General features: G+C 33.8%; 1 protein-coding gene across 5 annotated transcripts in view; it reads left to right on the top strand.

Moving 5' to 3' along the window:
• CCPG1 (cell cycle progression 1) overlaps window positions 1–24,096 on the top strand; it is an 89,277-nt gene that overhangs the window by 11,732 nt on the left and 53,449 nt on the right. For 3 of the 5 annotated variants that reach the window (XM_074294555.1, XM_074294556.1, XM_074294558.1), the window contains exon 2: window positions 20,289–20,359. In XM_074294555.1, coding sequence (XP_074150656.1) covers window positions 20,300–20,359 — 60 coding nt within the window. In that variant the 5' untranslated portion in view covers window positions 20,289–20,299. Of the gene's footprint in view, window positions 1–9,318; window positions 9,422–20,288; window positions 20,360–23,015; window positions 23,049–24,096 lie in introns of those variants that run through there. The other 2 variants (XM_074294557.1, XM_074294559.1) reach the window with 2 other exon arrangements.

Below are 24,096 nucleotides of genomic sequence, written 5' to 3'. Positions count from 1 at the left end.
TAGGTGTAATTATTTGCCTTTTCACAGATGAGAAAACTGACAAGAGGCCAAATGATTTATCTGAAGTAAGATAACAATATTTAGAACCTGTGTTGGAATCCAGATGCTTTAACTCCCAATTCAGGGAATTTGCCCCTTATATCACAGTGGAAAAGCTTTTGGCCAAGAAATTTCTTGGTAAAAATTAAGGCATATTTGATTTCTTAAAACAGCTTAGCTTGTTTTTTACCCTTCCTAAGTAGAAAGGAAACATATACATCATCTTTACTGGTTGACTTGATTTTCATACTGCTGAAATGGAAAGATCCTAAAATTGCAGTATTATATTTGTGATTTTATTTTTGTGTCTCGAGTCTAACAAGATCAAATAATGCAGTTAGTATGAATAGGGTATTATTTTTCATATTTTTGAAATAAGACTTTTGCATTAACTACATTTGAATATGTTTCTACTATATCTACAAGATCAACAATGTGTATAAATGTAAGCTTTTGAGCTAAACAATTAGATTATTGACTTTTTTTCCTCTTGGAAGACATTTCAGTCTTTGGCCATTACTAGTGTGTGGCTCTTATTTCATTCAGCATTTAACATCTTAGTAATTAATTGCCAAAAATATGTAAAGTAAAAATTATAAATAATTATTATACTTTATTAAAATATACAAGATCTTGAGGTGTTTGTGGTTTTATAGTGATCAGATTTACATAATTAGGTGATAATTTTAAAGAAGTTTCCATTTGAAAAATCATCCCATGTTTCTTTTGCAAAGAGAAATGAATTTTAGTAAAAATGAATGGTATCCTTTATCCTGTTGTTTAAAAAGAAAAGACATTTCCCAGTTCTTTGACTTCTTTGTACTAGGCATTGGAGATATGCAAAAATTAAACACTGCACATACCCTCCAGATGAACATTGGGTTCACTTTGTCACTTAATACGAGTATACATTCTTATAAATTGTTGCCTTTTAGATCAAGAAAACCAGAAAGGATTACTTTATTTTCAAATATAGCAATAGTAGTTTTTGTTTCTCAATTTGAAGGATGTTACATCATTGAAGAAAACAAACTCATAGGGCTGTTCTTTACTATAACAGCACCTCAAGTATATGTGTAATAATCATGTGTTGACTTAACTCTCTTTAGCAAAAAAGAAAAAGAAATCTGGATTAAAAAGAATTAATCTACTAAATGTCGTTATTGCTATTTCTCTTTATCTTAATACTAAAATGAATTGCAGCTTTCACCTCCAGTTTTAAAAAGAAACCAAAAAAAATGACCTTAGGTTCTAATTTGCCTCTGGGAACATTTTAATATTTTAAATACTGTCTAGTTAATGCTATTACTGGGAGCTCTTTCACATTCTTCTTTTTTTGTAGGGAGAAATTATTTTAGCTACCATTCTCATGACATATATTTGTAAACAAAAGTTCAGGGTAATTATGTATGTGATCCTGTGGGCTCTGTAAAACAAAATTCCCCAAAGTCATTATTACTCCAGCATTATTTTCTTCATTTAAGTTTTACTTCTCTTGAGATAGTTGTCATTTAAAAAATGTTATTCTTTGTTTTTAGAATGACTATTAACTATTACTATTATTAATTTTTTCATAAGATTTTTATTAACTATTATTCTTCACAAGATGATATAGTCAATGCCAAAATTACCTACCTACTCTTTGTGCAGAGTGATTTCTATTACAATTACAGTGATGCTTGTCTTCTTAGGATCTCTTTTTAGAAAGCAGAGAGAATTAACTTGTTAAAGACATACATTGAGTTTTGAGAAAATTAACAATAAGGGAATACTTAGATAGAACAGGAGACAATACTTATAACAGAATTTCAGACCACTCTTTGTGAACTTTAATAGGCACCCATCACTTATCTTAGAAAGCAGCCTCTCTCCTATCTTTTCTTTTTTAATTTTTTTTATTTGTTGTAGCTGGTAGTTGATGTACTCTTATCACCTTAAAATTTTTTTAAGTTTATTAATTGATATCTTAATTTCTTTCAGCCTAAGTAGCTTTCTCTTGTAAGCAGAAAATAATTTATTTTCCTTTTGTTTTCTTTTCTTTTTTCTTTTTAATAATAAGTGTTTTATTTTCAAAATTTATGTAAGGATAGTTTTTAATGTTCATCCTTGCAAAACTTTATGTTCTAAATTTTTCTCTTTTCCTCTGACCCCTTCTCTAGATAGCATGTAACCCAATATATGTTAAACATGTACAATTCTTCTATACATATTTCCACAATTATCATGCTGTATAGATCAAACAAGAAAAAAATTGAAAGAGTAAAAAAAAAAAGCAAGCAAACAACAGAAAAGGTGAAAATACTATGGTGTGATCCTTAGTACCCAAAGTTCTTTTTCTGAATGCAGATGGCTCTCTCCATCACAAGTCTATTAGACTTGGCCTGAATCACTTAATTGTTGAAAAGAGCCATGTCCATCATCTTGTTGCTATATACAGTGATTTCCTGGTTCTAATTACTTCATTTTGCATCAGTTTGTATAAGTCTTTCCAGGTCTCTCTGAAGTCATCTTGCTAATCATTTCTTATAAAACAATAATATTCCATAACATTCATATATCACAATTTATTCAGCCTTTCTCCAACTGAAGGGTGATTCACTCAGTTTCCAGTTTCTTGCCACTACAAACATTTTTGCACATGTGGGTCTTTTTCCCTCTTTTATGATCTCTTTGGGATTCAGATCCAATAGGGACATTGCTGGCTTAAAGGATATGCACAGTTTGCTAGACTTTTGGGCATAGTTGTAGTAAGAAATTAAAAAAAAAAAAAAGTCATTAAAACTAAACACATTGATCTAGTGTGAAGGAAAATGCTACATTCCACACTGTCCGTTCCCTGCTTTTTAAAGATGGGAGGTGCATTTGCTAATTTCTTAGGAGCCCCACTCTAACCTTATAATTACTCAGATTCCTATTTATTTCCATTACATTGTTGTAGTTTTTTTGTGAACCGCCCTCCCCCCCCACATTTTCACTGCCACCCTTTCCTGTCCAATCTCTCTAGGACTTAGTCTCAATCTCAATGATGTTTGGATTTCAGCAGCAAATAATGTGATTGAGGTAAGCAATTAGCACCAAATATTGGGATTCAGTTGTGAAGAATTCACAGTGGCCTTTCTCTTTGGCAAAAGGTAGGTTTATTTTGAGAAGAGGTTACAAAGTGAAGAGGTAAAAGGACACTGCAGATATGAAACAGTTAGGAGAGCATACAAATAGAGACCATGAGGCATGTGGGACAAGGAGAAAAATACCATGGAGCATAGGGCCGTGGTGGGCTAACCCAGAAGGATTCAGCAAAGATGGTGTGGGCCATGGGCAGATTTATAAGGGAAATTTAACCTCAGGAGTTTGACATAAATTGACTTTCTGGATACAGTACAGCAAGGGGGGAGAGAGGGGAGTTATACAAGACTTCTACAGGAATCAGTGCCCTCAGGGAATAATTTTAGTATTTCAGGCTTTCTCTGCTATTCTGACCTTGTGGCCCAGAATCTCAACATCACGATTGACAGAAAATAAGGTCAAAAAATTTAATATATAAAAAAACTTTAATATGTAACAATACTAGACTTGATGCCATGAGGTTTAATGTCATACTTAATAGCTTTGTGAGCTTGGGACAAGCCATTTGATCTTAAGATAAAATGAATTGGTTGGAATCATTGATTTTTTTAAAGGTCTCTTGCAGCTTTATCATTTGATATATTTTTGCATATTCATTTGAAATTTAGATTTTAGTGAGTTACTTAAGTGAATACTTATACTTAAGTATTATTAAGTATTATATACTTAAGTATAAATACTTAAGTGATATTATTATTAAGTATTATATACTTAAGTATAAATACTTAAGTGATACTTAAGGTAGTATCAGAGCTTGGACTCAGGACTCTTGGAACTACATACCATTCATTCTCTTTTCTCTGTGACATCTTGCCTTTTGATGCTCTAGAGACAAGTGCTATCTATAGTGGAAGTGTGCTGGATTTGGAGATTAGAGGACGTAGGCAGGAATTCTAGCCCTGCTCCTTGCTGTTTGTATATTCTTTCTTAATGATGATAATTTTTGATGTTTATATACTGGCTTATGGTTTATAGAACACTTTCCTATTAGCACTTAGCTTTCTTGCAGTCTGCAACATGAGGCCTTTCCTGATTACTATTATCTTCTCTCCAAAATTGTTAATATTTCTTGTATATTTATATTCCAGGTACCTGTATATGTACATGTTGTTTCCCATAGAATTTAAGCTCCTTGAGGGCAGGTACTTATTTTGGTTTTTGTCTTTGTATTCCCAGTACTCAATAAGTTCTTGTTTGTTCTGATCCTACTACATCTTATACATATGGTATCTAAATGTCAATTACAGAAATACCTTATGAAGCACTATGTAAGGTGGCATTTATATTTAACAATGACATGGGATAATATTATCTGTGAAATAATATGACCAGAAAAGAAGGTGGGCTGGTCATAGAACAAGAACGAAGGATAACATATGACAAAATAAGTGCTATATCCACAAAACACTAAAAGACCCTTAGAATATTGAGTGGAGGGTATGGCTTGAAATTTACTAGGGATGAATTTTAAATAGGTTGAGACTGATCCAGTGAGTATATTCACATAGATGGGATCCTGGATTATTTGAATTATTATTAGTGCCATTGTGTTTTTTTCCTGGCTGCTTGTTTTTTATTTTTATTTTTTAATTTAATAGTATTTTATTTTTCCAAATATATGCAAAGATAGTTTTCAACATTCACCTTTGCAAGATCTTGTGTTCCAAATTTTTCTCCCTTCCTTTTTCCTCTCTCTCCTAGATAGCAAGTAACCTAATATTGCTTAAACATGTGCAATTCTTTTTTATATATTTCCCCATTTTATTGTATTTAATTTTTAATTGTTTTATTTTTCCAATATAGTTTTCAGCATTCACCTTTGTAAAACTTTGTATTCCAAATTTTTCTCCCTATCTCTCCCTCTGTCCCCCCTCCCTAAGATAGTAAGCAATGCGATTAAGTTAAATATGTACAATTCTTCTAAACTTATTTCTATATAAATTTATAGCTCTTTGGGCATAGTTCCAATTGCACTCCAGAATGGCTGCATCATTTCAAAACTCCACCACATCATTGTTAGTAGTAATAGTAACTAGCATTTATATAGTGTTTTAAAGTTGGCAAAGCATTTTAATGTATGAAAAGTTTGAGAGACATAGTCTTTGGATAATTAACCCATTTTATAAATTATGTTAGAGAATAACTATTAAAGGAAGGTTATTTGATCATCTCTCATAAACCAAAGACCCTTCATGAAATCATCTAAATGCCTTTGAAAAAGTGATGTTATTGAGGTGGAAATCAACTCTGATTGGTTAACAAATGATGAGAGAATGAATATACTAAGAGGTGGGTTTGTCCTTCTGAGGGTCCCAGGGGGGACTATGACCCTGATTACTCCATTTTATAAAGAGAGACTTATCTCCATCCATATCACCCCGTTTAGGGTAATCTAGATTAAAGGGGGAATCCTTGTCTACCCAGATCTGTCTGACTAAAACACAATGGGCTGAAAACCAACACTTCACATACAGTAACATTTTTTTTTTTTTTTACCTTTAGAGCAAATCTAAGTTTTTCATTTCATTATCAGCCCTGTTTTGCTACTTAGGGAATGATACCCTTACCTATGGGTGCTTTGTCAAAAGGAATATAGATTTTGATCACTGAAATCTAGCCAGATATCTTGGAGTTTGTGGGCTAGATTTCTTTTTTATGAACCATACTTTAAACTCAAATCACTCTTGCTCTGTTTGGCCAACAGTTAAAGTCCCAGCCCAAGACTCATTTAGTTGGTGGTTCAGAATGAATGTAAATAGTACATATTTCTGTTTTGGCCAGAAACCCTGAAGGTATATGGAGTTTCTAGAAATATACCTAGAATTATTACCATTAGATGTATTTCATATATCTGATATATTTTATATATATCTAATATATTATTTATATTTATATATCTGAATATCTTTTATATCAGATATATATCAGAAATAATATATTTAGAGAATCCACCAAAAAACTACTTGAAATTTGTTGTGTTTCTAGTATCTATGTATTCTCTAGGATTCTCTAAGTATAACATCATATCATCCGCTAATAGTGATAGTTTTATTTCCTCATTAGTTACTCTAATTCCTTCAATTTCTTCTTCTCTTATTATCTAGTACAATATTGTGTATGTGTGGGATGACATATAATATTTGCTGATAGCTTTAGATAGATGTTGCTTCTCATTTTAAGGAAAATTCCATTTATTTCTCTGCTCTCTAGTGTTTTTATTAGGAATAGGCGTTGTATTTTGTCAATGCTTTTTCTTCATCTATTGAAGTAATCGTATGATATATGTTAGTTTTGTTATTGAATCATCATTTATACTGTTTATTTTATATTGAAACAGTCTTGCATTCCTGGTATAAATCCCACTTGGTAATGGTGTATTATCCTGATTATAAGTTTGCTAATATTTTTCTGTAAGATTTTTGCATCAATATTAATTAAGGGAATTGGTTTGTAATTTTTTTTCTTCTGTTTTGGCTTTTCCTGTTTTAGGTATCAGCCCCATATTTGTGTCATAACAGAAATTTGATAGGACTCTCTCTTCCTCTGTTTTTCTACATAGCTTATATATTGTATTGGAATTAATTGTTCTTTAAATGTTTGGTAGAGTTCTCTTGTAAATCTATCTGGCCCTGGAGATTTTTTCTTGGGGAATTCATTGATGGCCTTGTTCAATTTTTTTTTTTTTCTAAGATGGGATTATTTAGGTAATTTATTTATTTTTTTGGTTAATTGGGGCAATTTATATTTTTGTATATATTCATCTATTTCAATTAGATTGTCATTTTATTGGCATATACAGTTGGGTTTTTAACCACTTTTGAAATTCTTTGCTAGTTGCTGATTAGTTTTTACTTAAAAATAAATTATTATTATTATTATACCTTGTTTTTATATTACTTAGATTTCCCAGTGAATCTCCTTCCTCTCTTTCCAAAGATCCACCTCTTATAACAGACAAAAGAGAGGGAGGGGACCATTTAAGCAAAACTAGCAAGCATATTTTAAAAATTGACATTATATGTGATGTTTCACACTTTTTACTTTCCCCATCCCCCATCACTGTCCCTCACCTCTTTCTTTGAAGGAGCAAGGTAAATTTTTCAGACTTCTCTGGGACTAAGTTTAGTCATTATGATTTTGCAGTATTCATTTTTCAAATCAACAAGTATTTATTAAGTTTTTGCTATATGTCAGATGTTGTTAAGCTCTAGGGATAAAAAGAAAGGCAAAAGACAATATCATCTCTCAAGAAGCTTACCTAATGGAGAAGATATCATGCAACCAATTATGCACAAAGAAGGTATCAGATAAATTGGAAGTAATTTCAAAGAAGGCACTCAGATTCAGGAGGATTAGTAACAGCATCTTACAGAAAGTGTTTTAGCAGAGACTTGAAGGAAGCCAAAGAAGCCAAGACACAGATATAAGATGGGAAAGAACTCTAGTATTGGGAGACAGCCATTGAAAATATATGGAGCTGAGGGATGGAATGTGATTAGCAAGGAGGCCAGACTCACTGGATTACAGAGTACATGGAGGACTGTAAGGTGTATGCAAGAAGACTGAAAAAGAAAGGTAGGAAGGGGCAGTGTTCTAAAAGACTTTAAAAGTCAAATGGAGGATTTCATGTTTAGTCCTGGTGATAAAATAGGGAGTTTATTCAATAAGAGAGGGATACAAATGCAGATCTGCAATTTAAGGTCATTTTTAACAGCTGAATGGGGAATGATTTGTGGGGAGAGACTTAAATCAGAGAGCCCAACAAGCAAGCCAGAGTGCTGTTCAGAGGAGAGGAGGAGATATGTAAATTAGATTGTGAAGGTAAAGAATGAATTCTGTACTTGGAAAGCAGTTGGATGTGAGGGAATGATAATGAGGAGTCAAAAAATGAGACCTAAGGTACAAGTCTGTGACTGGGAAGATGGTGTTTTATTTGTTTATTTTTAAGTTTATTTGACAATAAGAAAGTTAAGAAAGAGGAGGGAGTTTGAGGGGAAAGGCATAAGTTCAGTTTTAACATGTCCAGTTTAAGATGTCTATGAGACCTCTTTTGAGATTTCCATTTAGCATTTGGAAATTTGAGACTCAGAAGGTCAGAAAAGAGGTGTTAGGGCTAGACAAATAGCTCTGAGAATCATCAGCATAGAAACGATATATGAATCTATGAGTGTTGATAGAATAGAGAGAAAAGGAAAGCGGGTCCAGGATTGAGATTTGGGTGAAACCATGTTGAGTGGACATGATGTAAATGATGTTCCATTAGAGGAAACTGATAGGAAGGGAAGAGAACTAGGAGAGAGCATTATTAGAAAAATAGAAAAAAAAGAGAATATCAAAAAGAAGGTATGAAGAAATGACAGTTTATGAGGAATGTGATACTGTAAAAATGTCAGGTTTTTGGAAGCACATCTTTATGTTTGGATTGCTCTCAAAATTAGACTTCTGCTTGCTAAATTAACTTTATAGCAGATAGTTCAACTAATATACATGGCAATTTATGATTTAAATCTATTAATGGGTTAAATATCTTATTTTTCTTATAAAGCTAGGTTTTAAGTGTCAGAATTAGGTTTTAAATTGTTTCCTGCTAGGAAAGGACCAGTATATACTCTGCTCTTCTCACTGTAAATCTTTTTCTTTATAAGCTGCCTTACTACTCAATTACTTCATCATCCTGTATACAGCAGAGAAAAAGCCTCTTCATGGTTATCCTGCAATGAAGAGAAATGTTAGGCAAGACCTTTGCTTATTATTTTTCATAGATTTCATTCCATAGATAACATGGTATTCTTATTCCAAAGCAGGTTAGGCTAATTTAGATAATGTATAAGAGACTATAGTTATATGTGTTACTATTTTGCAAGGCTGAAAAATCTTTTCCCTTCCTCACAGCAAGTCTTATTTTCAAGGAAACATTTTTATTTGAGTTTTGGGCAATCTGTGAAAAACATTTTATTTTTTGACTAAGTTTAGATAGAATATGGGGGGTAGGAAAATTTAAAGGTTGAAAATGTCAAGTGACATTGATCATTGAGTCACTTAATAGGATGTTAACATATATCTATTTTCTTTCTGAATCCTGGGAGTCTCTGCTGACAACCCATTGTTTACTTTACAACAGAATTTTAGCCATGTAGGAGAATAATGCTCTGATTCTTTTCCATCATACCTGTATTCTAGAAGATAAAGTTTTGGAAATCTGTTCTTTTTCATAGTAAGATGTAGTTATTCAGGAATGATGAGGGTACCATCATATCAGGTAACAAACAATCCATCTCTAATTTATTGAAATTAGAATCATTACATTGTATAAAGAAGAACAAGCAAGAAAGAAAGCAGGTGTATTTTTATGGTTGGGTTTTTTTTTTTTTTTTTTTTTTTGGTAGTGATAGTAATTTCTAGTCCCTTGGTTTCTGAATTCATATGTTCTTTTTACATTAAAGCTTAGTTCAGTGAGAAAGTTATAGCTAAATATCATAACTTTTCCTCTATATCAAGGGACAACGTAGAGATCTTGATTTCTAGATATAAGGAAAAATAATTTTTAAAGAGACTTTTTATAGACAAAGTCAATTTAGAAGAACCTGGTATTTATTCTTGTGGGGGGGAAGCCTTTAAATCTGATAATGGCAAAAGTGGGAAGTGCTTTTTGTATTAAAATAACAGGCATACAAAATTTGATTCAGTGGTTAAAAGAGACCTGTGAGCAAAAATTTAGTACATTCCTACATCTATTGAGGGAATCTAATTTTTAGGTATGTAGCAGAAGAGTGGTCATCTACTCAATTAAAAAAATTTTTAATGATTTTTGGATTTCTCACTAATCCACAAAACAGTTTTTTGCATTTTCAGAAAGCTTTAATTGTTGATGAGCTAGATGGAAATTTGTTTCCCTCAAGGTACGTTGGTCCTAGCTCAGTCTTCAGGAAAAAAAGATACAAAGATTTTTATCTTTCTATAATTCCCTAATTTCTCATTTCCTCATACTCTTTAAATCTCAGAATTTACTGCTTTTATTCTATTATTCTACCTCAGCCACATATATAGGAGTGGTCATGACATTACCCACAAATATTCCACTTCCCCAAATTAGAAACTGACATTCTATTTTGTAAGTAACCACAACTTACTATTTATTCTACTCTCTACATTTCAGCTCTTCCATACTTTTTTCTTACCCTTATGATTCCTTAGTTCTTTCTCAGGCTACTTTCTCCACCTCCCACCCTACCCCATTCTCTTTGTCAAAGGCAAACCTTTTAGATGTGCCTTTGATCTTATTCCTCCTGATTTTAGGAGTTTATCATCTTCAACCTTTTCCTATGAATTGAATCCTATAACATATACAAGTCTATCCTGTCATTAAATTATTGCCTTTAAACATACCCAAGTCTATTCTTTCCTTTAAAAAAAAAAAAAAGAAAGAAAAAGAAAAGATCCTACAATCCCATACAGCTGTCTTCTATATTTTTCTTCCCTTTCTTATCCATATTTCTTGAAAAAGTTATCTGCTCTCATTGCTTCTTCCTGTCTTCTCATTCCACAATTCTTTGCAACTTGGCTGTCCATCAGATCATTCAGTTGGAAACTGTTCTTTCTAAATTTAGCAATATTTTAATCACTAGATCTAATGGTCATTCCATAGACCTAATCTTTCCCAATCTTTCTCCTGCATTTGCCATATTGATTACTGTCTCCTCTTGAAAAGGAGGACCAGTCTTCTCTTTCCTTTCATGTTTTTATTCTCTCCAAATTCACCTTCTACCGCATTTACTGCCTCTTCTCATTTTCTTTTGCTAGCTTTATTTTCCATGTCATATTTTTAAACTATGATCCAATTTTGACTTGAGTTCTCTGCTCTTTTGTCTTGGAAAAAAAAAAAAATCAATATCAGTCCTTAGGACCATCATGCTTATGTAGATGATTCCCAGACCTGCATAGCCAGCCTTGGTTTCTTCCCTCACTATTCTGAAGACGTCTTAAATTCAAAATGGTTAGAGCTGAACTTAACTTTTTCTCTAAACACACATCTCTTCAAAACTTCTCCATTTCTATTGAAGAAATCCTTCTAACCTCCCCAGTTGTATTCTAAGCACTTTTCTTGAATTCCTCCCTCCTATTCCACATAACTAATCAGTTTTCAACTCTTACTGTTTGTATTTCCACTGCATCTCTCACTTCTTGTCTTCTCTCAAATACTGTACATCTAAGCACTTCTCTTATAGGTTATTATGACAGCTTTCTCTTTGGTCTCTCTGCTTTCAGTCTATTTTACATATGTCTATCAAAGTAATTTTCTTTAATCACAGATCTAGCCATATGACTCTACTTAATCTAATTCAGTGGCTTCTTTTTGCTTCTAGAATAAAAGAGTACCTCCTTGATTTATTTTTTAAAGCCCTACACTACTGTCAAACTATCTTTCCAGTCTCATTGCTTATCACTTATCTCCTCTGCAGCTCTGTAATTCATTGACCTTTGAATATGGCCTAGAGAACTATGTGCATAATTCATGACATTTCATTTTCCACATCTTTGCCTTTGCACTGTATGTTCTCCATGCTTGGTATATACTTCTTTCTTACTTTCCTTCTACCTCATAGAATTTCTCTCTTTAAGCTGTAATTCAGATAATCATCTTTTTCATAAAGCTTTTCTTGATATCCCCCCCAAATGCGTGTCCTCCTCCAAGCCGCCTAGATTTAATGGGTGCCATACCATTTGCCTTATATGCTTGATCTCCAGCCTCCAGGGGAAGAGAAGAAGCATTATTTCATTGTACCATTGTCCTGCCACTGAGATGAAAAGAGAAGGTACCATTTCATTATTTTCTCCTGGTCTTCTGCCTTAGAAGATGGAGAGTTATCACCACTTTTTTTGCTCTGAGTTTTTCCTCCCCTGCTTGAACTGCCCAAGACTCTGAATGGATTCTTCCCCATACTACTTAAACCCTCAGATCACAATAATGCTGATTTTGAAAATATCTCTAAATGTTTTACTAATTGATGAACACACTCTTCCTTGACTCCTCATAATGAAGAAGGGACCCTCTAAAGTTCCTTGAAGGAGAAAATCAGTGAGGGAGAATTTAAGGAGATTTTCTCCTTCAAGGAATTTTAGAGTTTCAGGGTCCCTTTTTCAATTCCAGTGATTCTGGAACCCCCTAAGTAATCATCCAGACCTTTTCCCTCATCTTTTCATTGCCTTATTACTTATTCCTTTTTCCCACTTTCCCTTTCCCAGGGCTCTAACAAAAAGCTGCCTTACCTTTGAAATGCTTGCTCTACTGGCAACAAACTTTCTTTTATCTTAAATCTTTTTCTTTCCCACTCTTTTCACATTCTGGCTCACAGGACTTTGGCTCTTTTCTGATAATATGGACTCCCAGCCACCTTTTCCAACATAGATTGCACTTTCATTTCCCCTATCCCTCACTTTCATCCCCATTCCCACTTTGGTTGATGTAGGAGAATTGTAATCATTGACTTTCTTGAAACTCTTAAGCAGAAGAAATCTCTTGTGTTTTTTCTTCCCAATTGAAGGATTGGTCAGGATAGAAGAATGATCTGAAATAATTTACTACTTTATGTTATTCGAGGTTTTTTTTTTTTAATTCTTTTGGGAAATTTAGACATCTTTTTTCTTTTCTTTTTGAGCCAATCATGTTAAGTGACTGCAGCCTTCTTTCAGGCTGGGGATTTCACCTATCTATCTCTCTCCCTTAAATACCTCTTGGGGTGATCTCAGCTGGATGCCATTGCCCTTTGTTTCAGGCCTAATGTATTCACATATGTATAGTAGCATCATGCCTCAGTTCCTTTTGTTGTTCAATTCTCTGAGTATTTTTCCCCCCCTCAATAATATTGTATTTCTTGTTTGTAACAGTTCTTTTTGTGGTAGAAAAAAATTGGAACATGAGTGGATTCCCATCAAATGGGGAATGGCCGAGTAAGTTGTGGTATATTAAGGTAATGGAATATTATTGTTCTGTGAAAAATGAATAGCAAGCTGATTAAAGAAAGGTCTGGAAAGATTTGCATGAATTGATGCTGAGTGAAACATGCAGAACCAGAAATACATTGTACATATTATCAGCAAGGATGTGCAGTGATCAACTTAAAAAGGCTTGGTTCTCTCAGTAGTTAAATGATCCAAAGCAATCCCAAAGACTTTGGACAGAAAACATCATCTGCAATCAGAAAAAGATGTAAGACTGAATATAAATCATCACATGCTATGTTCATATCTTTTTTCTGTTTTTTTATCTCTCCCATGATTTTTCCTTTTTGCTTTTATTTTTCTTTCCCAACATAATTCATAAAACAATGTATATAAAAATAAACTACTAAAATAAATCTGATGATAGAATAATATTTTATTTTTTCCAAGTACACATAAAAGATAGTTTTCAACATTAATTCTGTAATATTGTTTCAAATTTTTTCTCCCACCCTCCCTTACCTTGTCTTTCCTCAAGATAGCAAAAAATTTAATATAGGTTATACATGTACAATCCTTTAAAACATATTTCCATATTTATCATGTTGTGCAAGAAAAATCAGACCATAAGAAAAAGAAAAAAGGAAAAAGCGAACAAACAAAAAAGATAAAAATATATGCTTTGATCCACATATAGTCTCCATAGTTTTCAACTCTGTATGTGGATGGCATTTTCTATATCAAGTCTATTGGAATTGCCTTGTATCACCGCATTGCGGAGAAGTGCTAAGTCTGTCATAGTTTATCATCATGTAATCCTTCTCTTACTGTGTACAATGATCTCCTGGTTCTGTTCACTTCACTCAGCATCAGTTTATCTCCATCTTCTGGGCTTTTTTGAATTTATTACATTACATTCATATGCCATAAGTTATACAGGTATTCCCTAAATGATGGGTATCTACTTAATTTCCAGTTCCCTCTGGTTGAGCATTGTTGATCTTTTGATTTTTCTTCTGATAATTGGTAAGGGAGGTTGTGCTTACTGAATATTAGAAAATAGGGATTAGCCTCTGCTTTTAGTCAATGGAGACTGCTGAAATTGTTTTATCACTTGTGCATAATTTTTATTTTGGAGAGATTTGAGAGGTTTTAAGCATTGGAGAAAATTTTTATCCTTTTGCTTATTGGCCATGTGACCCCTAAGTCCAGCATAACAGTAGAACCCCTGTCATAATGATATTTCAATTAAAATTTTGCAAGGGGTTTAAAAAAGAGTTAGTTCAAAATTTTTGCCAGGAGTCTCCATTTTGAGCATTAACACAAAAGTAGAAAAGAGGGTTTTGGGGGAAAATAATGAATTCTGTTCTTGACGTGGCAAGAGATTTGGTGGTTTGATTCTTCCATTATGAGTTTCCCAGTTAACAGCAGGTGATGCCATTTGAGTGGAGATTATTAATATGGGGATGATCGGAGAGTTTCGTGTAGAAGTTGTTAACTGAGCTGGGTTTTGAAGGAAAAAGTTCATTACAAAAGGCATGGAGTTCATGAGGGAGAACATTGAAGGTATGGAAAATAGCATTGCAGAGACATGAAGATGGAGGTGGGAGTGTTGAGTATGAAAAATAAAGATGGGCCAGTATGACTGGAGTGGGTAAATGAGAATAATATATAATAAGGTTGGTTATTTAAGGACTTTAAAAGCAAAATAAAATAGTTCACATTTGATCTTAAATGTAATCATGATGAGAGTTAGGGAAGGGTGTACCCCTTTTGGATTGGCGCAAGGATAGTCCCGTGATGGCGCAGAGTCCCATGTAAATGAATTTACAGGCCTGAAAATCTAGATTGATTAAAAAAAGGTTTATTGTAGGGGTTTAGAAGTAAAGTTGAGGATAGAGATAAAAGGGCACTGGATTAGGTCTGGTGGGCAGAAACCTTTGGCATGATCGACATAAGGATGCCATGCTTAGGACTTCTTCAAACATGGACTTCAAAGTAGCCTCTTTTATAATGAGGGTTCTTGGTGATCTTGAAGGTGGGTGAAGTCCCAGGCTCCTGGCGGTTCTCAGCCAGGGTCAGCATTGAATAGAATTCAATGGGCTTAAACTGTGGGGGTTGGGAAAACCCAAGTTAGCTCAGATCCAGTGGGGGCTGGGGAAAGCCTGGTGATCAGGATTTATTTGTAAATCAAAGGTCAATCATGGGGGTTGGAGAATCAGAAAGGGATCTTAAAGGGACCTCAACCCCCATCATTTCCCTCCTCAAACAGTTAAGACTTAAATTCATTAAAAAAAAAATTGGGCAGTGTCCCTCATTTGAGGCAAGGTTGAAGATTTTCTCCAAAGATCTTCAGAGTAGAGGAGTCCCCTATTCTTGTTCCCTCCTTAAACCGTCACCTCCAGATGCATGTGGGAAAAGGGGCAACGATCTCTTAACTGCTTAGAGCTGACAAGGGGTCATAGAGATTTGGGGTTTCATGCTAGGAGTGAGATGTGAGGTATGGAGGAATGGCAGCAGGGCATCTAGGGGTGTCGTCCTGGTCAGTTGTCCCCAGTCAATAACAGGGATCCATTTAAAGTTATTGAAGAAAGTGACATGATCAGACTGTATTTAGAAGTTTAGGGTAGGAGTCAGATTTGGGGAAAAAATGATGAATTCTTTTTGACATCTAGTTTTTGAGAAACCTATAGAACATCAGTTTGAAATGTCTAATAAACAATTGGTGAGCAGGACTGAAACTGAAAAGAGAATAAGGCCGGCCCTATAAGTATGGAGGCCATCTGAATAGAGATGATAACTAAATCCCTGGGAACTGATAAGGTCGTTGAGTAAAAGAGTATAGAAAAAAAAGAGGGTGCAGGACAGAGCCTGCCACATTTGGAGTACAGCCACATTTAGGAGGTGTGATACAATTGACAAATAGTTATCAGGGGAACCAAGAGAAGAGTGTTACCAAAAACAAGAGAGAAGAAAGAGTTGTTAACAGTGTTAAATGCTGCAAAGAGTATCTGTATAATGAAGATTTAGAAAAGGCCATGAAATCATTGAAGAATATTGGAAACTTGCCTTCTTGGTGGGGGGAGAGAATCAAAAGGAGAGAGAGAATTTGGAAGTTGAAATTTAAAAAGAATAGAATGTTAAAAGTAAATAATAAAACTTAAAGAGTATTGGGAGCTTTTTAAAGTATTATATATGACAATTGTGAGTATTTGTGTTCTATCTGTCAAGCTATAGAAATCTGTGATTTGATGGGGGTGTGTGTGTAAAGGAGTATCACGATTATTAGGGTTTGATTCCTCCTCTCAGATCTTCATACCCCTTTAATTTTAAGAGTATTGATTGTTCAAACTTCCCTGAAGCTCTAAAGTATGTGACAAATTCTCCATTGTCATCCCTGCCTTTCAGGGGTAGGATCATTTCAGAGATTAATATTGTTCAATCTTACTCAAGGTAATAAGTTTTGGAGTTCCTCGGAATAAAAGTCCAGTACTCTTTCCATTTTATTTTGCTGATCTCTTGTCACCTTCAATTGGAACTTATCCCAAACCCACAATACTTTTCTCCAGTTGATTATGTATCTCCTGATTTCCTGATATTGACAACTGTTGTACCAACTACACATGTTCAGGACCTCAGGAGTCAACTTGTAATTGCCCTTTATTTACGTAAAGTCACTAATTTTGGTATGGCCAAAGCTTGTTTAAAAAAATTTCTGGGGTTTTGGGGTTCTCGTCCTCCCTTACCTCATTTCCTGGGTTTAGTTTGGGATAAGGGAAAATTAGTTAAACTTTCTAGCAAAAGGGCACAAGCAAAAGGGGGAAGAGGGAGGAAGAAAGTTGGGGATTGTTGTACTGGGTGGTAGTGAGATGCATGAGCTAGGGTTTTTTTTTTTTTTTTTTTTTTTTTTTTTTTCTTTCATTATGTGGCTAACTGAAGGAGGACAAGGAGGAGGAGAGGAAGAAGAGGAAGAACTAGAAGAAAAATTAATTCCTGTCAGTCCTAGGAAGTTTGTGATTGTTACATTCACTTAAGCTTTTTTGACATATGGGGCAGTATTAAACAATTCCAATCAGATACTGACCATGTGTCTGGCAGTCAGTTACAGAATGAGTGATTGTTGGGTAATTACTGGATGTTCTTACTCAACCCATAGTCTTTTTTGCACATAAAATATTCTAATGCTGAACCTACCTACTTCTTTGTGATTTGTATAATGGGAAAGATTGTATTTTTTCTTTGTCTAATGGTGGGGGACTGGTGTTTTCAACTAATTAAAGAGTAGTATAATGATTAAATCCAGGCCATTAGCATCCCTTGTATAGGCCCTTGGATTATACAGACAATATTTTCCTACCCTTAAAACCCTAATCCTAAGTTTAATGTTGCAGGTGCATCAATTCCTTTGACCCAACTGCTGAATAATCTTTTCTAAAGTTGGGTTGCCTTCAGACCTTTTTCATCTTCCTGTTTTTGTAAGCCTTGTAGCTCCTCAGAGTATACCTCAGACATAAATCTAAGAAATTCAAAATTGCATTAAAAATCACAAAAGCAAACTGGCTATCTAGCCTCACAGTAAGATGAAATAACACTGGTCCAAAGTCTCAAATACTTATTTATGCTGACTCATAGAACCTATAGAAGAGTTGAAACTCTATTATTTCTGGTCACTTATGGAAGTTCTTTAATAAAATCACACATCTTGGGTAGATATAACTTGGCAGCCTCTGAAAGATCTCAAAATAGGAGAAAAGTTTCCATTTCTTACACTCCCCAATTTTATCTCACCTGCCATTCTGGGGGTGGGAACTAAGACTTAAGAATTTAAACACAGGGGCAGTTAGATGGTGAACTGGATAGAGCAACAGCCCTGAAGTCAGGAGGACGTGAGTTCAAATGTGGTCTCAGACATTTAACACTTCCTTGATGTATGACCCTGGGCAAGTCACTTAACCCCAATTGCCTCAGCAAAAAGGAGGGGGGAAAGGAAAGAAAAAAAGAATTTAATCACAAAACAGAAAAGTTTGTATTTTATCCTAGAAGTAATAGGGAATCACTGAAGTTTCTTGAACTTGAGAGTGGGGTGTTTTTGTTTTTGTTTTTTTTTTTTTTTTTTAATTTTATAATTATAAAATTTTTTGACAGTCTATATGCATGAGTAAATTTTTTTTATAACATTGTCCCTTGTATTCATTTTTCCAAATTTTCCCCTCTCTCTACTCCCTCCCCTAGATGACAGGCAATCCCATACATTTTACATGAGAGTGGGGTGTTTTAAGAGCATCAATATGACATGTATAGGAAGAATTAGAGTGGGAAGAAACTGCAAGTTTTATTTTATACTATATTCAGGTGAGAATTGATAAAGACCAGAAATAAGGTAGTGATCATATAAGTAGAGAAAAGGAAAAGAATGAGAGATTTTGTTACTTAAGCAATGGACCAACCAACTGTAATAAGGGAGTGTGAAAAAGGCAGACAAATCTGGGTTTACCCCAAAGTTTTGAATCTGGGTAATTGGGAGTTTGGTGATGCCTTCAACAAAAATAAGAACATTTGGAGAAATGTTTATTTTTTTGGTTGGAGAAGAGCAGGAGGGATTAGAAGATACAGAATTCAATTTTGGAAGATTGGAATTGTAATGCAAGATATTAAGGTAAAGATGTCCATAGATAGATAGTGATGCTGTACTGAAGCATAGGAGAGAGTTGTATCAATTTCTAGATTTGAGTTAGCTCTATAGAGATAATTAGATATTTAGAAGCTGAGATAAGCAAAAGAAGGTATATAATAGAAAGATCAAAAGCAAATTCAGGATAGTCTTATATTTCCAGGGACTAAGATAATACCTTGCATGTAACAGTTAATAATTCTTAGATTGCCTAAAATATCAAGCACAAACTACTTTTTCAGAGTAAAATTAAGGCACCTACAATCTTTTTTTTTTTTTTTTTTTTTTTTTTAATTTTATAATTATAACATTTTTTGACAGTACATATGCATGGGTAATTTTTTACAACATTATCCCTTGCACTTACTTCTATTCAGATTTTTTCCCTTCCTCCCCCAAACCCCTCCCCCAGATGGCAAGCAGTCTTATATATGTTAAATATATTACAGTATAATTTAGATACAATATATGTGTGTAGAACCGAATTTTTTGTTGCACAGGAAGAATTGGATTCAGAAGGTAAAAATAACAGTTTACATTCATTTCCCATTGTTCCTTTTCTGGATGTAGCTGGTTCTGTCCATCATTAATCAATTGGAATTGGATTAGTTCTTCTCTATGTTGAAGAAATCCACTTCCATCAGCATACATTCTCGTACAGTATCATTGTTGAAGTGTATAATGATCTTCTGGTTCTGCTCGTTTCACTCAGCAAGGGCACCTACAATCTGATTCTGTTATGCATAATGTTTCAAAAATCTTAGTGCAATTTAAAGTTTTAATAACAGTTCAAACTTTATCACTGTTCTCCAATATGAATTGTCCACTTTATCATGATTCTTCATTCATCTCATAGTCTACTAAACCCAGCTAATAATTATCATTAAGTATATCTCATAAAAGTCTTTGCTCAAGAGTTGTGCAATGAAAGAGTACCGAATTCATAGTGAGTGAACCTTTGTTTAGATTCTAACTTTATTATTTACTATATATGTGTGACCTTGGGTAAGTTATTTAACTAAGCTTTGTAGAGTTTAGCTCCTCATTTGTAAAATAAGACTGCTGATCAAAATTTTGAATTCTATTTTCCTGGAATTTTATGAGCAAGGTAATATATTGTAATGCCCATTTTATAGATGTGGAAACTGAAATTGAGAGATAAAGTGAATTACTTACTAAGTATCTTAGAAGTGAAGGAACTGGCTCTCAAATTCAAGGCCTGGGGAAATTATTTTTATATGATACCAGGTTGTTTCCTATGTCTGTTTATCCTCTGGGGCTTGGTACATATTGAGTCTGTCTTAGGAAAACTTCCTACAATATCACAATCCACTGTGATTACTCCTCTTTTGTATTTATTTTGTACTTCTTGCCTATACACTTAGTATTTACCTAAATATTTAGTTACAAAGGTAAGTTCCTTTGAAGACAACTGCGTTTATCTCAATTGTAGGAACTCAAATGAAAAAAAAAAAATTTCTGCTTCTTACAAATAAATGTATCATTGTATTTCTAGATACCTGAAAAATGTCTGAAAACTCCAGTGACAGTGATTCATCTTGTGGTTGGACTGTCATCAATCATGAGGTGGGTATTTAAATCTTAAATGTTATAGTTAAATGAATTACTGCATTGATGACATTATAAGTTCATTTGGCTTTATTAAAACTTCTATATCCAGAATTAAAATTATGTGGTCTATCTAGTATGTGATTTGGTCCATCTGATTTTGCTATCACCTAAGCAACTGATTGAAACTTTCCAAGGAAACCTCAACTCTTACCAGCCATACATCTTTTGGATATTTGGGTCTACGGACTTTGGCAGGAAAGATTTTGATGTACAAAGTCCACCTTTTAACATCCTTTTTTTCTCCTTGATTACTTATTAATCTTTCCCTTTTTTTTTCTACTTCACTCTACTTTATCACTACATGCTATGCTGACAGATTTCTATTATAGCTTGTTTTAAAAATATAAATTTGACATGCTAAATTTTATTTAAATGTTAGTTTTAAGGCTATTTTGCTTGTCTGTCTTTTTCCAAAGCCCTTCTATTTTGTGTATTAAAAAGTGCTTCACATTAGTATGATAGAAACTAGTCATTGATACACACCTAACACCCTGTACCAAGATAGGTCGAAATGAATTCATGATTTAGACATGTTATAAGAACACAAATTATAAGAACAAAAGATAGTTTACCTCCCAGATCTGTGGAGAAGGAAGGAATTTGTGAGTTCACCTCCCAGATCTGTGGAGAAGGAAGAAATTTGTGGTCAAAGAAGAAGTAGAGTATATTATTGAATAAAAATGGATATAATTTTGATTATATTAAATTAAAAAAGTTTTTGTACAAACAAAATTAATGCAGACAATTTTAGAAGGGAAGCAATAAACTAGGAAACCTTTTTAGATTCAAGGGTTTTGGTAAAGCTCTCATTTTTAAACTATATAGAGAATTTACTTAAATTTCTAAGGATTTAAGTCATTCTCCATTTGATAAATGGTCAAAGGACGTGAACAGACAATTTTCAGATGAAGAAATTGAAACCATTTCTAGTTATATGATCAGAAAAATGCACAATAAGACGAGTCTGAGGTACCACTATATACCTCTCAGATTGTCTAAGATGACAGGAAAAGATAATGACAAATGTTGGAGGGAATGTGGGGAAAACTGGAACACTGTTGGTAGAGTTGTGAATTGATTCAACCATTCTGGAGAGCAATTTGGAACTATGTTCAAAAAGTTATCAAACTGTGCATGCCCTTTGATCCAACAGTGTGTCTACTGGACCTGTATCCCAAAGAGATCATAAAAAAGGGAAAAGGACTCACATGTACAAAAATGTTTGTAGCAGCCTTTTTTATAGTGGCAAGCAACTGGAAACTGAGTGGATGCCCATCAGTTGGAGAATGGCTAAATAAGTTATGGTATATGAATGTTATGAAATATTACTGTTCCGTAAGAAATGACCAGCATGGTGATTTTCAGAGAGGCTTGGAGAGACTTAAATGAACTTAGGCTAAGTGAAATGAGCAGAACCAGGAGATCACATCCACAGCAAGATAAGATGATCAATTCTGATGGACATGGCTCTTTACAACAATGAGATGATTCAGGCTAGTTTCAATGGTCTTGTGATAAAAAGAGGCATCTATATCCAGAGAGAGGACTGTGGGAACTGAGTGTTTTGTTTTCTTTCTCATTTTTTTTTCATTTTTTGCTCTGATTTTTCTTGTGCAGCGTGATAATTATGGAAATATGTATAGAAGAATTCTACATGTTTAACATATTGGATTACTTGCCATCTAGGGTACGAGTAGGGGAAAGGGAGGGAGAAAAAAAATTGAAACACAAGGTTTTGCAACAGTGAATATTGAAAATTATCTATGCATACATTTTGAAATTAAAAAGCTTTTATTTTAAAAAAAGTGCTTTAGCATCCTTTCTTCTCTTTTTTTTCTCTCTTTTCTCTCTCTTTTTTTACATTGACTTAATTTACTCCTCTCCTCCTTCTCTTCTTTTCTGAATTGAAACAAAACCAACTTGAATCCATTGAGGCATTATGCTCATTATATTATGCTTATTGCATAATCAGTCAAAGGAAATGCATACATTGGCTGTGTTAAAAAATATTAGCATCCATAATTGTTCTGAGTATACTTTATCATTCCTCTGGAATTGTGTTTAGCATTTTTCCTAAGAGTTTTTTTTTCCTAACAAATTCATTCCAATACCAAAACTTGCTTATTTCTGTTAAATGCCCTGTCATTCTTCTCTGTCACCAGGTTCATATCCTTGCCTTTAAGCTCAAATCGTCATCATTCTCCCCACATTATCAAATCTTGCTGTTTATTTCTCCACATCTTTTACATTAAATCCTTTCTTTCTACTACTACTACTACTACTACTACTACTACTACTACTACTACTACTACTACTACTACTACCTTAGATCAGACTCTCATTATATTTCACTTAAATTATTGTAGTAGCCTCCTACTTGTTCTCTCTTCATTCCAGTCTGTCCTACATATTGTTGCCAAAGATCTGACCTTGAGATTTCCCTACTCAGTTATCTTCATTGGTTCCTAGTTGCTTCTAGGACAGGAGTTTTTTTTTTTTTTCCTCCTAAATACTTGCAAAGATAATTTTCAACATTCACCTTTGCAAAACCTTATGTTTCAGTTTTTTTCTCCTCTTCCCCTTTCTCTCTCCCCAAGATAAACCTGTGCAGTTCTTTTTTTTTTTTTTTTTTTTTTTTTTTTTGGCTGAGGCAATTGGGGTTAAGTAACTTGCCCAGGGTGACACAGTCAGGAAGTGTTAAGTGTCTGACGCCAGATTTGAACTTAGGTCCTCCTAACTTCAGATGTGCAGTTTTTCTAAGCGTATTTCTTTTTTTTTTTTTTTTTTTTTTTTTTGAGGCTGGGGTTAAGTGACTTGCCCAGGGTCACACAGCTAGGAAGTGTTAAGTGTCTGAGACAAGATTTGAACTCGGGTCCTCCTGAATTCAAGGCTGGTGCTCTATCCACTGCGCCACCTAGCTGCCCCCTCTAAGCGTATTTCCATATTCATCATGTTGTGTAAAAAAAAATCAGATCAAAAGAGGAAACAATGAGAAAGAAAAAAATCCAAGTAAACAATAACAAGAAAAAAAAGTGAAAACAATTATGCTTTGATTCATAGTCTCCATAGTTCTCTGGATGTAGATGGCACTTTCCATCACAAGTCTATTAGAATTGCCTTGAATCAACCCATAGTTGAAAAGATCCAAGTCCGTCCTTGTTGATAATCACATAATCTTGTTATTACTATATACAGTGTTCTCTTGGTTCTGCTCACTTCACTTAGCACCAGTGTAAGTCTTTCCAGACTTTTCTGAAATCAGCTTGCTCATCATTTCTTATAAAACAATAATATTTCATTACATTTATATACCATAGTTTATTCAGCCATTAGAACAGGGGTTTTTAATCTAAGGGCTATGATTTTTTTAATAAAAACTATATTGATAATTATTTCAATATAATTGATTTCTTTTATGATCCTATGCATTTAAATTTATGCATAGAATTTAAATATTTAAAAACATTATTCTAAGGTGGAGTATGTAGGATTTATCAGACTGCCAAGTGATCTGTAATAGAAAAAAGGTCAATCTCTGCTCTAGGATCAAATATAAATTCCTCTGTTTATCTTTTAGAGCCCTTCACAAGCTAGCTTCAAACTATATTTTTAGTCTCATTGGATACTACTTTTCTTCCATTCTTTTCCTCAAATAAGATATTTCTTCTCTCAACTCTGTGCTTATTGCAGTG

Source organism: Sminthopsis crassicaudata, chromosome 2 (genome assembly GCF_048593235.1).
Source record: "Sminthopsis crassicaudata isolate SCR6 chromosome 2, ASM4859323v1, whole genome shotgun sequence".
Taxonomy (NCBI): Eukaryota; Metazoa; Chordata; class Mammalia; order Dasyuromorphia; family Dasyuridae; genus Sminthopsis; species Sminthopsis crassicaudata.
This window is presented reverse-complemented; position numbering and strand designations above follow the sequence as displayed.